Source organism: Tamandua tetradactyla, chromosome 6 (assembly GCF_023851605.1).
Source record: "Tamandua tetradactyla isolate mTamTet1 chromosome 6, mTamTet1.pri, whole genome shotgun sequence".
NCBI classification, from domain to species: Eukaryota; Metazoa; Chordata; class Mammalia; order Pilosa; family Myrmecophagidae; genus Tamandua; species Tamandua tetradactyla.
The window spans coordinates 30,234,317-30,254,446 of NC_135332.1; the positions used below are offsets into that span (position 1 = coordinate 30,234,317).

General features: G+C 46.7%; 1 protein-coding gene across 3 annotated transcripts in view; it reads left to right on the forward strand.

Annotated features, from left to right (window-relative positions):
* Positions 1 to 1,372: 1,372 nt before the first annotated feature.
* The window catches only part of IGF2BP1 (insulin like growth factor 2 mRNA binding protein 1), a 40,627-nt gene continuing 21,869 nt past the window's right edge, over positions 1,373 to 20,130 (forward strand). For all 3 annotated transcript variants that reach the window (XM_077163057.1, XM_077163058.1, XM_077163059.1), the window contains exons 1-2: positions 1,373 to 1,547; positions 2,723 to 2,783. In XM_077163057.1, the coding sequence (XP_077019172.1) occupies positions 1,373 to 1,547; positions 2,723 to 2,783 (236 nt within the window). The remainder of the gene's footprint in view (positions 1,548 to 2,722; positions 2,784 to 20,130) is intronic.

A 20,130-nucleotide genomic window follows, 5' to 3' on the forward strand; every position in this document is an offset into this window, starting at 1 on the left:
CTCCCGCCTTCCCACTGGGATCCGAATCCTGCGCCCCAAACAAAGTTCCGAGACCCCAACCAAGCGCCTGGAGCGCTCCTGTAGGTGTCCGCCGTGGACCAGGCCGAGGACTCCACCTGTCTGCCCCGCAGGGAAACGGGGACCATTCCTATCTCCTCCCGGTCACTCCCTCGCTGAGACCTCCCCCTGCGGTTCTCCGGGTTTGCCCAAGATACCACCCCTCTTTCTTCTCTTCCACCCTTCCTCTCTCCAGGGGTCACTTTGGACCGGAACCGCGCGCCCCCACAGGAGCCCTGAAATGTTATCGCTCAACAGTCGGATCCCCTGTGCGAGCCACCCTTTCTCCCGTGGGAATCCCGAAACATGATTTCCTGCGGATCCCTCGATCCCAACTGCGATTCTCCGGGTTCCTAGCTTCCCGATCCCGCGCTCACAGGGGAAATCAGTTTCCGATCCCCGGAGGCGGGGGGAGTTGCATGGGGGTGGGGCGGGGAAGGCGGAGACCCCTCATTTAAAAATCTAGGCAAAAGGCGCCTTCTTAAATCCCCAGCTCTCACGACCCCCTCCTGAAGACCCCAGAGTCCTCGGTTTCTCTTTGTCTCTCACGGCCGTTCCCCTGCTGTCAGTCTCGAGCAGTTAATCGGGTTGGGGTGGGTAACACTCCCCCCCCCCCAACGAATAAAAAATAGCCCTACATTTTACCCAGAACTGCGGGCTAGATTCTGGGCCCGACCACCCTCCCCCAGTTCGGGCCAGGGGAGGGAGATGGGTGGGGGTGGGGCGCTTCCCTAGGGGCCAGGTTCTTATAAAGGGGGAGGGGGCAAATAGACCTCCGGGAATGCCGCCCCCACCGCCGCAGTTTCCCCTGGGGGTGAGTCGAATGCCCCCCAGGCGGGAGATTGGTAGACCAGGACTGGCTGGAGGGCCGAGGGGCCCTGAGGCGTCGGGGGTCTTCCCCTGCGGGGTGGGTGGGGGCCTTCACCACGTGGCTTCTCGTTTTTTTTTTTTCCGCTCCATTTTTTTCAAGTCGATTTTATTTAGAGGCGGCGCCAGGGCGGCCGCGGAGAAACGTGACACACCAGTCGGCTCGGAAGGGTATCGGACCCAAGGAAAGGAAGGGACCCGCCACCGCGTCCTCCGCGTCGGATCGCGCGGCGGACACTTCTCCCCGGCTCTCCCCGCACTCTCCCGCGCCCTTCCCCGCCCTCAGGCGCCCTCCCCGCCCTGGGTTCGCGACAACTTAAGGGTTGGGTGCAAAGAAAGTTTGCGTTCCGGCCGCGGCTCTCCGCATCTCTCGGCCTAGGAGGCTCGCCGTCCGCACTTGCTCGGTTCGGCCTTGCCGGAGACCGCGTCCTGCCGCGAGACCGCCACCATGAACAAGCTTTACATCGGCAACCTCAACGAGAGCGTGACCTCCGCCGACTTGGAGAAAGTGTTTGCGGAGCACAAGATCTCCTACAGCGGCCAATTCTTGGTCAAATCCGGCTACGCCTTCGTAGACTGCCCCGACGAGCACTGGGCGATGAAGGCCATCGAAACTTTCTCTGGTAAGAGCGCACCCACCTCCCCCCCACACCAAAAAAAACCACCACCGAGATCCCCAACAAGCGAGACCTGCACCTTCTCTTGCTTGACCGCCAACTCTACCCCCTGGCCCCGCCTGCGTGGCTCGGCCCCAGGACTCACCCTCAACCCACCCCTATTCTTCTGCAGAAATAATTCGGGATATTCTCACCCCTTCTTCCCACCCGAGACAAGAAATTGGGGGCTTTAGAAAGGTGATTTCTTTAAACCCTAAAGACGGGGCGGGAGCCCCCATTTGGCAGTAACGGGGGGCCTGGTTTTAGCGGCGCTGAGGCGACCCCTGCCTGGACGTTATTTCCAAGTCCCGCTCCTCCCTAGCCGCCACCCGACGGCCCCTCAGTTTGAGCACCCCCAGTCCCTGCACGCCGCCTTAGGCCTTTCCAAACAGGGAAGGGGTCCCCACACCGTCTCCGGTCCCTCGGGTTTCCGTGGGGCCCGCAGTCTTCGGGCAGGGCCTGGGAGGAAAGGGGTCCCGCCTACCGCCCAGGCCCTGGGACTTGAGCCATTTTGATTTGAAAGTGGGGCGTGAGCGGCGTGGCGCGGCGGCGGCGGCGCAGGGTCGCCATGCTGCTTCCCGAGACGCCGAGGCTGGGCCGAGAGGCGCGCGCGGAGGCCGCGAGGGACCTCGCGGGGCTCAGCGCTGCTTCCCCAGGTTCTCGCCGTCCTGACGGGCCCCGACAGGTGACCGCCCGGCGGCCCGAAGTCCTTCTTCCTGGCTCTTCAGAAAAATAAAGTTTCATTCTGCATCCGCGCCCCGCCCCCCTGCTCACACTCCGAGAAACCGGGAGATCTTTCCCTCTTGGCCACTTCTCCCCACATCTGGGGGTCGTGTTGGCAGCGCACCCGCAGAAATGCCCCCGCACCTTTCCCAAATGGCGCTCCCAGGGCAGTTCACAACACAGCTAGCCTCAGTGCGAAAACAAAACAAAAAATTAAGAAAATATTACGAATATATTTTCCATAGTGCCCAGAGCGACCCTTTCCCACCCAGGAGCGGGACCCACTTCTGAATTCCTAGGACGATCTCGAATCCCAGTAACTCTTCAATAACCCTAGCGTCTTTTACTTCCTCTTCCCACCCCCACCTCTGTTCAGTCTCTCATATTAATGTGAGTGTGTGTGTTTTTTTAATCTTTAGGGAAAGTAGAACTACAAGGAAAACGCCTAGAGATTGAGCACTCTGTCCCCAAAAAGCAAAGGTAGGGAAGAGCTCTTCTCTGGGGCCCGTCCTGGAGGCCGAGAGGCACCGATCAGGGGTCCATAGCGTCTCCAGTGGAAGAAGCCCATTACTGGCCTTCTCACTCCCAACTCCGGATGTTGGGGGCAGGGAAGGAAGGTTGGCCAAGATCTTGTTGAATGGGTGGTTTACAGCTTGTAAAAAAAAATAATAAGTTGGGACTATGGTGGGCTAAAAGATGTTGCTTGGAGGATTAAAAGGAAATAAAAAATAATAGGAAGGGGAAAAATCTCGTGGAGTTTGCTCAAGGTGTGGGGCCGGTTTTTGTGCGGAAGCTTATAATTTTTGAAGAGTTCTGACCCAAGGCAATTTCTGCAACTTCTTAGCAGGTTTTATTTCCGTTTTCCCATCCTTGAGCCCTTCCCTCACCATAATTTTTCAGTGGTTTGGAGGAGGGGGGGTCCCTTTATACTCCCTAGGGACAATAGAATGAGCTTCCTGCTCCCCAAAAGAATACCCTTATGCTTGTGCTTAATTTATATTTCTGCAACAGGGAAAGGCTTTTTTTTTCTTTTTTTTAAAATAGACCCTACTCTCCACATCCCACCCCCCCCACACCGCTTGCTGAATTTTTCAAAGAATATGATTTGGCTGTACTATCCTTTTCAAGCCCCCTCCCTCACTCCTTCGGTCCATTGTTACTAGGGACCATCTGGGTGAGAGCTTTGTGTTGAGGCTGTGAGCTGGGCTCTTTGGAGGGCCTAGAACTCCCTGGATAAATAGTGGGGGTGGGGGGTGGGGGTGGCAGTATGTTTTCCAATACCCTCTATCCTCTCTTGCAAAGGGGGTCCCTCCATTACACCCCCCCCATCCGGTTCATGTTGGCTTCCAAATCTTTCATTGAATCGTAGCTAGAAATATAAGGGCAGAGTCTTTCTGCTTTCTCAAATCAGCCTTTAAACATGTTGACAGTACAGTTTTCCTTATGTTACTAGTTGGGAGCAGCCCCCAGTAAATCTTGGATTCTCTCCCTCTCATTTCAAGTGAAACTTGCTACATTTCAGAATAGTTCCTAGACTTTCTTGGATGGGAAGTGGATGGCTTCTTTTTTTACTGGGGGAGAGGGTTAAGAAGAGCTAGAAAGTTTAACTTGGGCCAAAAATCTTTTCAATTATTTAGTTTGAGGTATTTAAGTAACTTGGAATTATTGTATCTATAGATGATCAATATGGCATGTTACTATGTTTATAGAGCTTGTGATTTAACCTTAAGTGGTTGAAATACTTTGTTATTGGAAAGGCAATTAGAATTGGAGTAAAGAGGCAATAAAATTGGAAGGAAGAAGTCTTATTTATTATTTTGAAATATTTCCTGGAGATGGGCATAGAAGAAACACACACCAACACTAATAGATTTATGGAAGATTGTGGATATTTGAATTTAAGACTCATTTGCATTTAAAACACATTTAAAATGTGTTGATAAGAAATATGCAGAATAACTGGAATTCTGACATGTGGAAATTTTTTCTTTTGCTCTTGAGGATGAATTAAATTTTAAAGGGAATAAAGTGAAAAGTAAGAGAAATATCAAAATGTGATGAAATGGAATTCAAAACATTTATATTTTAATTTTCATGGTGTGGTGTATTTATGGATCTTTTTCCCTAAGCCATCTGCTTGCTTTCGAGCCATTTCTAGACTTCTTGTTTCCTTCAAAATGCATTACCATGGGCTCTTTTTGAGTTGGAATAGCACTGGGGTTTGTGAGAAGACTGAGTAAAATACCTCCCCCTCTATGCCCATATTAAATTAGATCTCTTGTGCCCCCCCTTCTTGAAATAATTTTTGAGTCCAAACACTTAAGTCAGTTTTGTTTTATTTTCCTTTGTGGGGTGGTGGTGAGAAGGCACTTCATTTTTTTAGAATGAATCAATTTTTGCAGTCCTGGGGTTTAAAAAGAGAAAGTGTCTTTAAGTCACTCTGCTTTATCATTTGTGCTCTTTGAGGAAGCAGGTGGTGTGGTGTGTTTTAAGTCTGTCTGAAAAATATTTCTTCATATGGTTTGTTACAGTTTTTTTTCAGTCTCATGAATATATAGAACAGGAACTAATTAATTAACTGAGTAATGCATTCTAAAGCAAAATGAACAGTGACATAAATATTTTGTGTTTTTCTTGAGAAATTCAGTATTTAAAGTAGAACGCTTCTTGATGCACTCAGTTCTAAATGAATTATGATTTTTAATAATTTCTAGGAGCTTCATGAAAATCCCAAAGAGGGGGAATCAAATGAAAAATAAGTTATTACAGCAGTTACCTGTTTTGTTCTAACTTGGTATCTATTTGATAAATAAAATTTGTACCTTTTCAAGAACTCAAGAGACAACAGTCAGTATACATTTAAATTGAAAACTGCAATTAATTTGAATTTTTTAAATGGTGAAATTAAATGTCTCTGAGATCACGTTCCCAAACTACCTCCTAGTCATAAGTGTTGGATTTTGGTTAACAGTTTGGGCTTTTTCTTGAGAATTTGTATATATTCACTGCCAAATATTGGGGCAAAGGAGAAAAACCAAAAACATTTTTAAAACAGTTTGGAAAAAGAATTTGTATATATGTGTTTTGTTTTGAGAGGTTTAAGAGCAGTTAAGGTGTGACTTGTCTACTCAAATTTGTGGTTGCATTTGCTACCATGTGTGCCTTTTTCTTGAAGAATTTTATCTTAAGATAACATACTCTTGTCAGCTGGTGTGATCAAAATGTGTTGTTGTTAATTAAGAAACAAAAAACGAATGAGAGAGATGCACTGTCATTTTTCTGTGAAAAGTGTTCAAGTCAGAGTTCTAAGGTTATTTCTTTGGCTGTTCTTTTCTCTAAGTTGACTTAAAATGAGGGAGACTGACATCCCCCTCCCAAATTTCCTACTATTAAAAAAACTAAAATTAGTCCTCATAATCATTCATATAAGTGTGAGAACTTACTTCTTAAAAGAGAAATTGTTCCAACTTGATTCTGTTTTACAGTTTATTCTTTTACTGAAATTAATAGCTTTAAAAATCTCTGAACAGGATGTGTTGTATGGCAAGAAATATTTTTAATTTTAGTTTTAAAAAGATTTGTTGGTATTGAAGAAATAATTTTTTCACTAAATGTTTCAAAACAAGCTAAAGTTTGCCTTTGGAAATGGGTTTGCCTTTAATGAAAAAAAAAACCTAGTTAGGGGCTGTAAATGAATGAATGGGGTTAAAAAAACAGGGAAGTGAAAAGTATTAGGGTAGGGAGATTTTCAGGCACTTTTACTTTAGTGGTTGTAGTTTTGGATTAGTATCCAAAGTAAAAAGAATGTTAACAACTCATATAAGGGGAAAGATACATCTGACCAATATTCAACAAGTAGGTTTAAAGTAGAAACAGTTTATGACACTTTTAGTAAAAAGGATTTCTTATTATGGGGGCTTTAAATAAGTGAAAAGAGTTGAATCTTAATTTTTTCTCCAGTTTGGAGGAAAGGTGAAAGTCAGGGTTCACTCTCTACATTTTCATTTCCACCTAGAAATTAAATTTTAAAAATTCATAAACTAAGTTTTCTTACTGCTAGAGAAATCCTTAGGTGTTACCATTTGCTGGTCAATATTTAAAGGTGAAGCTTTTCTAAGGACAGTGATATTTGTACTTGGAAGAGTTGTAGCTTTCCAGACCCCCTCCCCCTCCCCCCCTTGTTTTATGACCCAAAGTAGAAAGATGAAATTTTACTCTAGTGGTTTCCCAGTTAGAGAACTTTTTGGTAAAGAAGAAAGAATAATAATTTCATTCACTAATTTATTCAAAGTATAATTAACTCTTCCAAATGTAAAGTTTTAGTGGCATAGCTTTTAGTGAAAGAAAGCAAAACATTCCCTCCTATAATTATGTTTTAGAGAGGAAATATATGACAGAGAGGAAATATATGACAGGATTCATAAATTCTCAGCTTCTAATCTTTTAAATTACCTTAAAATATATATTTTTTAAATCTACTTTATGTGTGTAGTTACCTTTAAGGTTTTTTTTTTAAGAGTTTATTTATGCTATAATAAATAGCCAGTTAGCAAATATACCATCGAGAAAGTATGTACAATCTTAAAACATAAAAAAAAAGATTTCAGGTCTGCTTAGTGGAGTGAAAAGGAGGAGCTCAGCAAGCGTTATTGGTGTAGAGAATTTGTGTTGAAGAGATATTTATTGGTTGTTGAATTTGTGTGTGTGTGGGGGGATAGCGTTGGTGATGGTGTCGTTAGAATAAATGTATGAACCAAAGACGTTTGACGAACAGACAATTTTCCAGTGGTTAGCACTTAAATTCAGTCTTGTTCGCTCCCATCTTTTTCAAAGATTTAAAAAATGTGGCTAATGTCTTCCAGAAAGTGCAGCTTAGATTTTGGGATGAGTGTTAGGGAGAGAAAAGGGGAGGTAAAAAGCAGCAGGGGAGTCTTGAGAAATCAGACAAGTTAGTCTTGGGTTGGAAATTCCAGACGGGGGGTAAAGAGAGAGAGAGAGAGATGGGGGTTGGGATGGATTTCTCGCTTCCCTGTTAAAGAGGAGCGGCTGGAGGCTTACAACTCCCCATGGGAGAGAGGTCGGAGACCCCAGGTTCAGAGGAGGGGTGGGAGATTTCAGAGACAGTCAAAGCTATTTTTGCTTTCCGAGTTGCCTCCCTTCTCTTCCCTTTTTCAAAAAAAAAAAAAAAAAAAAAAAAAGTCGCGGCAGCTCTGGAGGCGCTTCCTGGAGAGCTTGCGTCCGCCTGCTGCCCTAGTCCTTCTTCGCCGCCCCGGCCCCAGCCCCAGCCCCAGCCCCAACCCGCATTCTCTGCCCGCTCTGCGGTGGAGCCGCCTGCCTTCCTCCTTTAACAAGCCCGGGACAGAGAACATCCGCATGCCTGGGTTTCCGAGGACCCCCTTTCTTGGGGGAGGGGGCGGCGCAAGACGCCCGGCAGCAGCGCGCCAACAGCCTAGCCGGAGTCCTTGGAGCCTCCAGATTCTGAACCGGCTGGGGTGGGAGGGGGGCAGCACTTTTCAGCCTTTGGGCAGTCTTAAGACCTTTCCGTTCGAAAGGCAGAAGGCCAGTGGGTAAATGTGTAAGGGAAAATAGAGGAGAGAGGAAGAGAGTAGGAAGGGGGAAATAAAAAAATGAGAGAGGTGGGGAGAAAAATGGAGGTGTATGTAGCAGGCTATTGCTCTCTGGGGTCCTTTGGCCATGGCAAATAGAAATTTGAAGAGTTGTCAAATAATGTGTAATCTTTAGAAAATGAACTGTCTTTCCTCATGCTCCAGAAGCTGACAGAAACAGCAACAAAGGAAATAATAGTAACCAGAGGTCCCCTCCATTGATTTTATGTTGCAAAAGATGCACAACAGGACCTCCAGGTGACCCTAAGGAAGCTTTGAGGATCTTTCCCAGGGTCTCAGGCACCTAGCACATCTCCTCCTCTTCTCTTCTCCCCACCTTTTAAAATGCCAGTCATAACAACCGAAAAAAAAAACCCTGGTCTCTGAAAAAAAAAAAAAGTGTATGCTCATTTGGTTATTGATAAAACTTTGGTTTGGCTAGAAAATGATTATGCAAGGTAGCTCCTCTTATAACACACACCATCGCAAGGTAGCATTGTCAGTGGCAAGATGTCCAATTCCCAGTTTGGTAACTCCATTCTAGTAGAATGTGGATGGCCCCTCAGGTTTTGTTCTACAGGGATATATATTTCTGAGTGGGTGGGAAGGGATCATCCTAGTACTGAAATTTATTGCAGAGTCAGCTTGTAAGACCTGCTTCCTACCTTTACAGCACAGTAGGTTTGCAATAAATAGTCGAGGAATGAAGGAACAAACAGGCTGAAACAAGCTTTTGCCCTAAACACAGACAGCTGAAATAAATGTTTGTTGGTTACAGGTAATCACAGAGGAAAAGTAGGTCTGGACCTCATAATTTTAACATAGTTGGAGAGAATCTGATTGCAACACACTGAAATGTAACTATGTAGAACAAACACCATCAGAAGTGCAGTCATGTTACAGGAATCCAGGCTCCTAGGATTTGAAGTTCTGTTCATGTAGCAAAAGAACATGGAGCATGGCTGTCCATGGGTGAATGTTTTTGAATGAAGTAGAGAGCAAACAGCTGGATGATTGAAGTAATTTTTGACTGAATTGGGCAGATATTTCAAACCCTCCAGGACAAGTCTGATTACTAGACATGTGGCATTTTGATGGATGGAAGGCTCATGGTATGGGTGGGTGGGAATTTTGCTCAGTTAGGGGGAGGATTGTAGAGAAGATTGCTCTTGGAAGGCAGGAGAGGAGGGGGTGTCTCTTCATTTTCTCTTTTTTCCACCATGGTCTCTTCCATAGAGTCCAGTCAATTTTCTCCACATTTTCTTAAGAGAGAGTTAAGGGGAACATCTTTTTTTTTTTTTCATTGAGTTCATGTCATTAAAAAAATTAGTTATCTGAGCATTTTGACCACTTGAAATTGAAAATGTTAAGTTGGAGTGAAATTTGATGGCATGGCTTAATTTAGTAAAGTTAGAATCTTTAAATGGGCATTGGAATCACAGAATCCAGACATTAAAAAAAAACTGTTTGATGTATAAAGGTCACTTGTGGGGTCTGATTTCTTTGGCCAGAAGAGTGGGGGAGGGGAAGTAATTCAAAATTCTTGAGGCTCAAGGGAGGAAGTGCTGTTAGGTCATAAAGTCTTATGACCCACCCTAGGCTCCTCACTCTACAGGGGTCTGGAGGGAAGATCTTCCTCAGGATAGTTCAGAGTTTAAAAGCATGAGCTTTGGAGTCAGGCAATAAATAACTGACACCCTGGAAAATTACTTAACCTCCTTAAGCCTCAATTTTTGTAACTGTAACATTAATAGTATACATTTGCTGCTGTTGTTGTTACTGTTATTTTAAAGTTTATAATACTAATCTCTCTGTCTCCTTCCCTGGTTAGTCTTGGTCTCCTTTGAAGTTTTAAAATTCTCTATCCTGCTTAGTTCCATGAGAATCAGAACTGATCAAGTGTATAGATGCTCCCAAAATGTGTCTGTGAGAGGTTCTGTCTGTGGGACTGTGTGTGGCAGCTCGAGGCCTATAAGCTGTGGGCTAGTGTGTTTATAGTTATGTGATTTTGATATGCATTTTGTATGGAACAATGTGGACAGACGTGTTGAAGGGGACCTGTGTGTAGGGTGCTTTGATACCTACCTGTGTGCTGAAAGGAAAAGCCAACTTGTGGGAGAGGGAGATGCAGCTTGCCAGGGCAATCCCTAGAGCCCACGGATTATGGACTACACCACATCTCTTACCCATCCTTGCAGACAAAAGGTTTGGAGACGTGGGAGCAAGCATGTTGGAGAAGACTACTGTACTGATTATTCATTCATTAGGAGAAATGGACCATTTATTCTTTGTAGATGTCCCTAACTCATGCCAGATGCCTAGCTGAAATTTTCATACTTTAGGGTAACTATCAACAGTGCGTGTAGGGGAGCCACACCGGGGAGAGGCTTCTTGTGTGAATCCAGGAGGACAGTATGAGTCCTCTTGGGATCTGAGGAAGGCAGAAATGAGAGCAGCTTCCCCAGCCTGGTGGGAGATGGGCATCTTTGTCTCGGTGTGCAGCTCTTGTAGAATTTGACAAAGCTTGAAGGAGCTGGGGATTCCTGGATGCCCAAGACATGCCCTCATAAATTGTCCTCTTTCCAGTGCCCTTGTAGCGGAAAAAGCCAAAGTGGCCTCACATTCTCTCCCTGGTCCCCTGGCCTGGAAACAGTCCCCACAGATTTGCTGAGAACCCACCTTCATGGCCACTTCTCTCTTCAGTCCTTCCTGCTCACAGGGTCATGCCACACCACATATGTGTGCACGGGCACATGTATATATGCACAGCCCCTTTTAAGAACTCAGACCGGTCCATGAGGATTGAACTTTCTCTTAATGGAGTGGGGTGGGGAGGGGCTTCCAATCCGGATGTGGTTTTTAGCCATTCCACAGGCTTGTAACTTTAATCAGTTACTATAAAGGGCTTTACAATTAGTTTATGCAGAATGATGTGTGTTGCCTCTTTCTGGAGTGGCCTTTGGGACTGCTTGGGGTGTATCAACTATCCATTAGGTACTCTGAGGAGGAGAAAATGAAAGGAGATGAGAACTGAAATGGGGGCTGTTGGGTGGAGTAAACTTGTCGAGGACGCCTATTCAGAGTTAGAAATATTTATTCCACTTCTTCCTCAAGGTCTCTAAGTTACTTGGGAGGAAAAGTCTGACCGTAATAGAGACTAGTTACTCTGGTAGGAGTTGGAGACAGAATCCTAAATTAAAGGGGTTGATCCTTCCCAGAGGTAGGTGTGGTTGTTGGTGGCTGCTGCCAGTATATTCTGGTTGAGCACAGATGAGATATAATAGGAAATTGGCTTGGAAAGCAGCAGAGTCCAGAATATTTTCTTCACTCTTGTTGAATGTTTTACTCCAGCACCTTCTTATTTAATGTAAGAGAGGAAGGGAAAACCTAGCTGATTGAAGTTTATCTTATCTAATGGCTTTTTGGAACCGGATAAGGTAATACCTGTCCAGAATGAACAGTGGGGGGTAGGGGTGGGATAAAATAATTTTCACAAACCTTATTTATCTCTTATTTTCAGTTTATTATGCTTGCCCCTTACTGGCCATCTTTAGTGAATGGTTTTTTTTTAAACTTCTAACTGGCAGAGGACTGATATGTGTCTAGCTCTCAAGTCCTTTGCTATAGGAAAAGATCCCATAGCCAGAATGTTAGCCCTTTTTAACTGTTGCCAGTTCTGTTTTTTCCCATATTCTTCATCCTATGTAAAAAGAAGGCTTTGCTTGACTTCTCTCCTGCAGGATTTTAAATTATTTATTGGAATTTTATTTAGCATTATTGGGTCCTCTATTCAGGATGAGGAAGGTAGCAGAGGTAGAGACAGGGAGCTGTACAAAAGAGGTACAAGATAAAAAAATCCCTTCCCTTCAGCATTTTCACTTTAGATTCAGAAAATGCACAAGAGGGCAAGAGATCATATGCTAGAGGCACACAACCTGGGGAATTAAAATAGAAGAGAGGTTTTGACCTAAGTTGGATTTTGAAGGATAGGCAGGAAAAAAAAAGAGAGAAATGGATTAAGGAGAGCATTGTATACCCACTGGGAGAGTCTGTGGGAAGAAATTTCTAGAAAGGGGGGTGGGTGGGCAGCATTCCAGTGGGGAGAGGCTACAGAGATGAGTCCAGGCCTTCCGTAGGTAGGGCAGACATTTCTTATTGGGCAGACATTTCTTATTGCGCATCCTCTTTGCCTCTGAGCACTGTGAAGCTCAAAAGAACTCAGCTAGACACAATCCCTTCACTGAATCCACACAGGCACCTGCCAATACTATCATCTTCATTCTGCAGAAGAAACTAAAAATCTGAGTGGCTAAAGTAACTTAGCCAAGGTCCTACCTTTAGGATGAGGTTGATCTGGAATTCAAACTCAGGCACTTCTGCACTTCTACCTCAAAGGCTGACCATCAGAAGGTGGGAACGGGTGATCTTTGAACACACAGAGAAGTTGAGTCTTTTCTTAAGCTTTTTTGGGAAGCATAAGGTCAGCAAATAAAAATATACCTGCATTAGTTTCTTCCTGCCCTTGAGAACACACAGAAGTTGAGTCTTCTTGAGCACACAGAGAAGTTGAGTGTTTTCTTGAGCTTTTTTGGGAAGCATAAGGTCAGCAAATAAAAATATACCTGCATTAGTTTCTTCCTGCCCTTGAGTTTCCTTCCTCTTCCCAGGTGTTTCATCTTTTCCTTGCGTTGTATTTCCCTCTGAGCCCTGGGATTTTCAGGCAGTCTTTAGTTGTGGAAGAAAATTGAGATGAAGGGGTAAAAATCTTCCCTTGTATGGTTAGCTAAGGTGGGAAATGGGAATTCTGCTCTTGGAATTAAAATAGCACATGGAGAGGGATGAACAAAATGAAGGATCTGAGTGGGGTTAGATTCAGGTGTAAATCTCAGCCTGTCCCTTCCTGGCTGTGAGATGGGCAGTCAGTATCTATTTTTCTGGGCCTCACTTCCTTATCTGAGTCCTCCCTGTCTCCAGAAACAGCCATGAAATAAGCTGGATAAGTGTTTTGAGGTTTAAGAGGCTTCATCCTTTGGCATTGCTGGGGAAGCAACAGGGCTGGAGCCTTTGGCTGATTTTTTTTTTTTCTTTCTTCCTTTTGTTTGGGTTCAGCCCAGGGGAAAATGGAAGGTTGGGGGGGAAGGGCAGGGATTGAAATGACTCCCCTCCCATCCCCCTCCTCCCAGTGGGAAGGGACAAAGAGTTGACCTTTGTCACATGCATATAGAATCATAATTCATAGATCATACATGTTTTTAAGGAGAAGAAACCAGCCACCTTTTTTTGTCTGACAAGTAGGAGCAGGCCACATGATGCAATGACACTTGCTGGCTAGTGTCACCTCGGACTAGTCACTGAACGTCTCTGAACCTGTTTTTTGACCTACAGAATGAAAATAAAAATATCAGTAATTTCCTGTGGTTGTTTTGAGACCCAAATCAGCTTCTTGTGGTTGTTCCAAGTTCTCAGGAGTGTGTGGGTGTAAAAACTTTGTAAACTCTTAAAATACTCCCAAGTACCAAGTAAATGTGACTTCATAATTATCGCTAATTGATGAGGGGAGCTGGGGACAATTCCCAGAAGGCCGACTACAGAGTCAGTAGTCCCCAGGTTAGATTGCTGCCCTAGCCTTCTTTAGTCTCCCACCCTGTACCCCTAAAGGGTAGACGAAGAAGTTTAGTCCCACCCCAGATAAATGCCCCACTCTCTCTGGGGCACCTACCACTCCTCTGTTCTAACTTCCCCTTAGAGCCTCCACCAGTGCTGCCAGGACCTGCCATGGGAAGAAAGGGTTCTTTTCTCCCCAGGGCCCCCAGACCCCAGGCTACTCCCAGGCCTGTTCCTGCCTTCTCAGTGGGAGGCCTTCCCAGCTCAGTTTGCCTCCACCCGCAGCCCAGCCGAGGTCTCTAAGGAATGCTGCCTCCCGGGCCATTTTTTCCCCTCCAGCTTCTGCGGCCTCACTTCCAGCCCCTTCCCGGCCTCCTACACCCAGCCCGTTCCCACTTAAATGTTTGCAGGCCTGTTTGCAGGCGGGAAGCCCCCTCCCCCACAGGACCACCTCAGTCACAGCTCTGACCACAGGGAGGTCGGGTCTGGATTTACTAAAGGACCCCGGAGGGGGAGCCTGCCCCTTGCTGGCTGCCTGGTTCGCTGCTGATGGGGTCGGGTTTCGGCCGGTGGCTCAGGAGAGAGAGACAAAGGGCAAAGTCCTGTCTCCACCCCCATCCAGCAGCCCCTGGCGCGTGTCCCCTCCCCCTCTGGGCCCTGCACGGGTAGCCAAGGGCCCGCTGGGCCCGGCAGGACAGGCTCGGAAAGAGTAGGGGTACTGAGGAGGTTTTAGCGCCAGAATATTCCAGACTGTGCCGAACCCCGCAGCAGAGCGGGTATCCGGGCGCATCCTCAGACCCCCTCCTTGCACTGTGGAGGCGCAGCCCACCCAGCAGCTGGGATGGGGGGGAGTGGAGTGCTCAGCTTTCCCTGGGTTAGGTGAGAGGGGCTGGGGGGAAGGGGCCGTCCCACGTGGGGCACAGGCCGACGCCAGCCGCGGCCTCTCAGCTGCTCAGACCTTCTCAATTGCCCGTTCATGAGGATGCCCCTCCCCCCCTCCCCCAGCTGCTGCCATCCCTCCCCCCACCCTCAGCTGCTGCTGCTGCCCAGGCACCTCTCTTTCTCCTCATTTGCCCAGACTGCTCCCCCTTTCCACTCCTTCACAGCGAAACTCGTGTTTCCAGGCCTAGGTCTCCTTGGCTGTTAGAGGTCTTGTCCCCTCCTCCTGGGTAGGTGAGAACCATCCTGGAAGCTGCCCTAAGTCCCCTCCAAATGGAATCCCTTTATGGGAAAGAAAGTCCTCTATAGAGAAGGTGTTTTGCTCCTGCCCCAAGCCTGGGCAGGACCCAGCATGGGTGTACCCGTCGGAGAATTACTTTAAGAATTGTCGCACTGGAAGAAATACACACCCAGCTTCCAGAAGTTTCTGACCACCAGCAGGTCTTTGTTAGCAACTGGAGGGGGAAACAGTGAATCTCTTGAGGTTGTTAACTTTGCGTTGGAGGGACACAGCCAGGGTTCTCTTCCACTAATTAAATAAATTTAATTACTGTTTTTTGTGTATTGCGATACATTTTCATCATCACACAGGAAATGCTAAACAATTCCAAGGACTACTCTAATTCTCACAGGGTCCTTTTTTGCATTGCTGTTGTAAGCTACAGAAGACTGATTTCTTTTGAGGCTGTTCTCATTTCCTTTTCCTTCTGAGAGCTCCACCTCAAAACCCTTGTTTTGAACTGAGCTCTCCAACCATGCTGTCCCCTCCTGACGAGAGACTCGACCTCTCTCCATTTCCGAGGTCACTGCCCCACGATGTGTTCCACTGGGCGCCAGCTCCATCCTCAGGTCTCTGGGGCCCAGCATGCCAGACCTTTTGGCCTTGAAGCTCTCCGGAGAGATGCTGACATCTCCACTGGGGGGTGAGACTAAACCATCATCTCTGGTGAGGTTGGGGCCTGAAAGGGTCTTTCTGGCCCCTTTGCCTTTCCCAGTATGCAGAACACATTAGCAAGATCCTGGAAATGCTTCTCATTGCCAGGCTGAGTAGGATGGCAATCAGTGTCCCCAAAGGTTCATTCATTTCTTCCCCACCACCATCTCACCTCCCCTGGGAAGGCTCAGCTGCCCGGGTTCCCTTGGGACACCTCTTCACCATGTTTAGGTTTATTCTGGTGGTTTCTTCTCCACACCTCTCCACTCCCGGGGCTCTCTTCCCTTCCACTTCACACTCTATAGCTGCACATGGCCAGCTCCCACAGAGGGAACGACTGTAGGTGGGAGAGCAAGATTCTAGGCAGAGAAACCAAGGAAGGTGATGGTTGGCAGGGGCAGGGGACATCCCTGGAATTTGTCTGGAAAGAGCTGTCCCAAATCTTCTGTTTTGACTTCTTCTGGTACTGCTCAGATGCACGAGAAGTTGAACGCAGGAGGCTCTCCTGTCAAACCGTTTATTTCCAAGCTGAGTGAATTGAGCACTATAGTCCTCACCAGGACTTGCTCTCTGCTCCTAGTCAGTACCTTTCCACATTAACCTTTTGCTACCTTGTCTGTCCCTAGCCCTAGAGGAATTTTGCAAGATGAAAGATTTTAGTGACTACTCTTTTTATACTGCTAGCAAATCTCTCGCAGCCATCCAGCTGTATTATAGCACAGTTAGCTCTTCTACAGTTTTAATCCTGTGCCCAAATTAGAGCCGCATGCAGTAAAAGCCAGTTGGCACTCACTTGGCTACAGAGAATATAGCTCATTTTTTCTGTTCCTGACATCGGTGCTATACACACAGCTTCTGCTGTGTTAACATTTCTCTTCAGAGAAAGCAACAAAGTTTAGTGTAATGAGCATAAATGAGCCTAGGAGGAGTTTTGAGGTTTAGTCCTGCCTAGAAGTTGGCATGCCTCTTTCCTTCTGTTTATCTATAAAATGAGGGTGAATGTTTAGCATCTCCCCAGACTTGCCTTTTCTGCCATCAGTGCATGATCTCAGCTCCTTTAATTGGAACTTCTAGTGGCAGGTGAGTGTGTGTGTGTTCATGTAAGGTCTTAGTGGTCCCCCATTCCACCTCTCATGGTCCTCTTCCCTGACTCCATGTAGGCCAGAAGTGTGGAATTAAACACAAATATTAGCCATCTGAAGAACGTGGTAGAAGAGAGGGAATAAGGACTCAGCCCCAGAGGAGCTCCTGGAGACTTGCTTTTCCTTCCTGCTTGCCCCCAGTGTTAGTGTAGGAGTAAGGATACACGTGGAATAGTGGGTGTGTGCCACATACATTTGAAGACATGTGCACAGGGTCACAGATGCATTCCAGAGCTGTCCTTTCCTTGCAGTCCCTCCACATTTTTGCATTCTCCTTTGTGGTGGCATCTGCTCTGCCTCTCCATGCTTGGTCCTGCATCCCCCAGTAGGTCAGTGTTTTCTGGTCCTCCATCCCTGCCCACCCGGCCGCCTGCCAGCCTGCCAGTCCGCTAGCCTGCCTGCTTGTCTGGCTGCCCTGCCTCTGGATCCAGCCTGGCAGGGAGCCCTGGGCATCGGGCCAACTCCTCCTCCCCATCCCTGACCCCGCCCCCTTTCTCACTCCTGCCTTGCCTGAAGCGTGCCAGGTCCGCCCCCTTCAGAAGTCTTCCTGGGCAATTTTTTTTTTCACCTCCTCTCCACTCTGTAAGGATGAGGGGGCGGAATGGGAAGTAAAGACTAGGACAGTGGTGATCTTCTGGAAAGCGCAAAGGTTGACCCTTCAGGGTATCTTGCAGGTATGACTTCCAGCTGGCAGAAACAACTTGGAGGGGCCAGCTCTGGGAGAGGGCTTTAACCCTGGTATCAGCCACAGGGGACCTTTTTGAGGAGTCCCCAGAACACCCTCTTCTGAAGGGATCTAGAGGACTGACCTCCGCTGCTGCGGGGTTAGCCTTCTCCATTCCTTTCTCCCATCCCCAAGCTGGTCCTTGCTGGGCTGTAACCTCGGTGAGGACAGGAGCCCAGGCCTAGCACTATACAACAGAAATTCATTGAAGTGTAAGCTTCAGGTTCCTAGGAGCCACACTAAAAGTGTTAGAAAAAATAGGTGAAACTAATTAAAAAAATCTACCCCCCCCAAAAAAATGTAACCCATTATATCAAAACATCATTTCGACTTGCAGTCAATACAAACAATTACTAATAAAATTTTACATTTTGGGGGCACTAAGGCTTAGAAATCCCACCCCAGTTCTTTTGTTAAATTTTCTTTGGAAGTAATTGATCTGTATTTAGATAAATAAAATTTGAGATTCAGTTCCTTGGTCACACCAGTCACACATTTCTAGTGTTCGGTACGGCTGGTGGCTTCCTTGTTGGGCAGTGCAGGCCCAGTGCGTGGTTCCTCAGTAAACATCTGTGGAATGCTTCCAGCGGCTGAGCTCGGTCCCAGAAACCTTAAGGAAAGTTCTGGCTGTTCATTAGAAATCTGTACTTGCCAGATTAAGCGAGGAGGGTGTGTTTCTACAAGTATGAAGCATCTTTTCCAGTATCCCAGTTATAACCACCACCCCCGCCCCCCTTCAAGCTTCATTTTATAATTGCCACAGGCCGGTTGCTTCCCAACTTTTTGGAGAGATATCTGAAGGCTTGACTGAAGACCCAGGCATCACTGGGATATTAGTTGTGTAGGAGAAAGGAGGGTGTCTTAACTTTGGTTTGTGGATGGATTCCAAGGTCTTGATCAGTTCCTAAGATGTTGAGATGGTGTGCGTAATGTTTGCATTTTTCTCTGGGGAAAAAGTGTTCTTACCTCCATTGCATTCTTCCTAATGGGGAAAAAACTCTTAAAAAAGAACCACTTCTTTAGACCATCACCATCAGGGCACACAAAATCCCTCTACTTAAGAAGCTGGATTCTCCAATAGGTAGACTGGGGTCGATCCCTGGCTGGAGGCACACGCCGCTGTAAATGCCTGGCCAGTGGGGGAAGGGTTCCCTCAGTTTAACCAAGATGGAGTAACTCTACTCCTTGTTGCTCAAATGTGAGAAACTGAGGTCCAGAGAGTTGAAGTCTTGCCCAAGACCACACAGCAACCCTGCTAGTCAGAGAGAGGTATGGCCTGGGGGAGGAGGGTGGAGGTGAAGAATCAAATCTGAAGATCCCATTTAATCCTCGTTCTCTGTGGGAGATGAAAGTCCAGGCTTGACTCAGGACAGGGGCCTCTGGGGTTTGGGCCCAAAGCTTGACAAGGTACCTAAACCCATTGCTGCCGCCTTTCTCCCTACCTTCAATTGGTTCCTTCCACTCTGGTGTAGAGGGACTCCTCCCTTTCCCACCTCCAGGGAGGGGTGAGGCCATCAGCCTCTTCTCTGGGTTTGGGAGTGGAAGGAGAGGAAGGAGCAGGTTTGCAGAGGATTAGGAAACCCCCCCCTACCAGGGTCAGCTTTTAGCTTCTCTCCCTTGAGACCTGGAGTCCTGTCCCCACTGTGCTCTCTGCCCTCGGGAAGCACCCTTCTGAGAAGGGTCTGCTCGCTGTGCCTGCTCTGCCCTCCAGTGGACCCGGGCACTCACCCCTCTGCCCCCAGCAAGCTTCTTGCCAGGACCCAGATTCTTGCTGATAAGATCAGTGATAAGAAAACCTCTTTAGAGCCATTAATTTGGAACCTTACGATGATTTCAAAATGAGGTTAGTCAGAATTACCTTTTTCCTATGAGCAAAAAGTAAACATATACAAAATTAAAAAAGATATCGTGTAATCAACCCCATGTACCCATCACCTAGCTTTAACAATTACCAACTCACAGTCGATGTTTTCATCTCCCCTGTTTATTTTGAAGCAAATCCTAGATATGCCATTTATCTGTAAATAAGTCAGTTTGTGTTTCTAAAATAGAACTTAAAAATCACAGTATGATTTAAAAAGTAACAATAATTTAGTATGCATTATCTAGGCAACATTCAATTTTCCATTGAATCACTTTTCAGCTAACTATGGCAATATGCAGCTGGAGAAAGAAGTTAATAATTTAAGGAACAGGTGGGGTGTTCTGACTTATTGGAGAGCAACAACCCCGTAGTAGGGGCACTGTTCACTGTGAGGTTATGTGAACTCTTACTCTGAATTTTAATTTGTTCTAACAAGACTCTCCTTTGTCAAAGGTTTTTTATGCCATCAAAGAGGCCACCCAGAGGACAGTGCAAAGAACTCCCAATCAGGGAGGTTTTGGGTTCAAATTGTGGCTCTCGGTAGCTGTGCCCCTTGGACAAGATGCTCAATCTCCTAATCCCAGGGTAGTTTGGGACTGTAGGGTGACACCACTTTCATGGGTGTTGGAAGGACTGTGTGAGATGATGGATCTCAGACCCTGGCTGCTTGGAAACACTCATCCAGTGTTAGTTCCCTTCCTTTAAAGTTTCCTTTAGGCTCTTCCTTCCCATTCAGTCTGTCAGCGACACCTGAATTCTTGAGAGTGAAAAGGTTGCTCCCTGTGCTTCCTGAATCTCTTACTTTCTTAACTCTAAACCTGTTGCCCAGATGCTCTCTCCTTGTGTTCCCTCCTGGAATTTCTGTTGGGTTTGGGGAGAATGGCCACTCGGTCCCTGTGGCACTCTCCTCTCTGGGAGGCAGCTTAGAGATGGGTCCCCTGGGGCTTGCTCTGCTGTCAGAGCTGGCAAAGGGCAGCACCTGAAGTCCCAGGTTTTGGTACCAGGGGAATCATT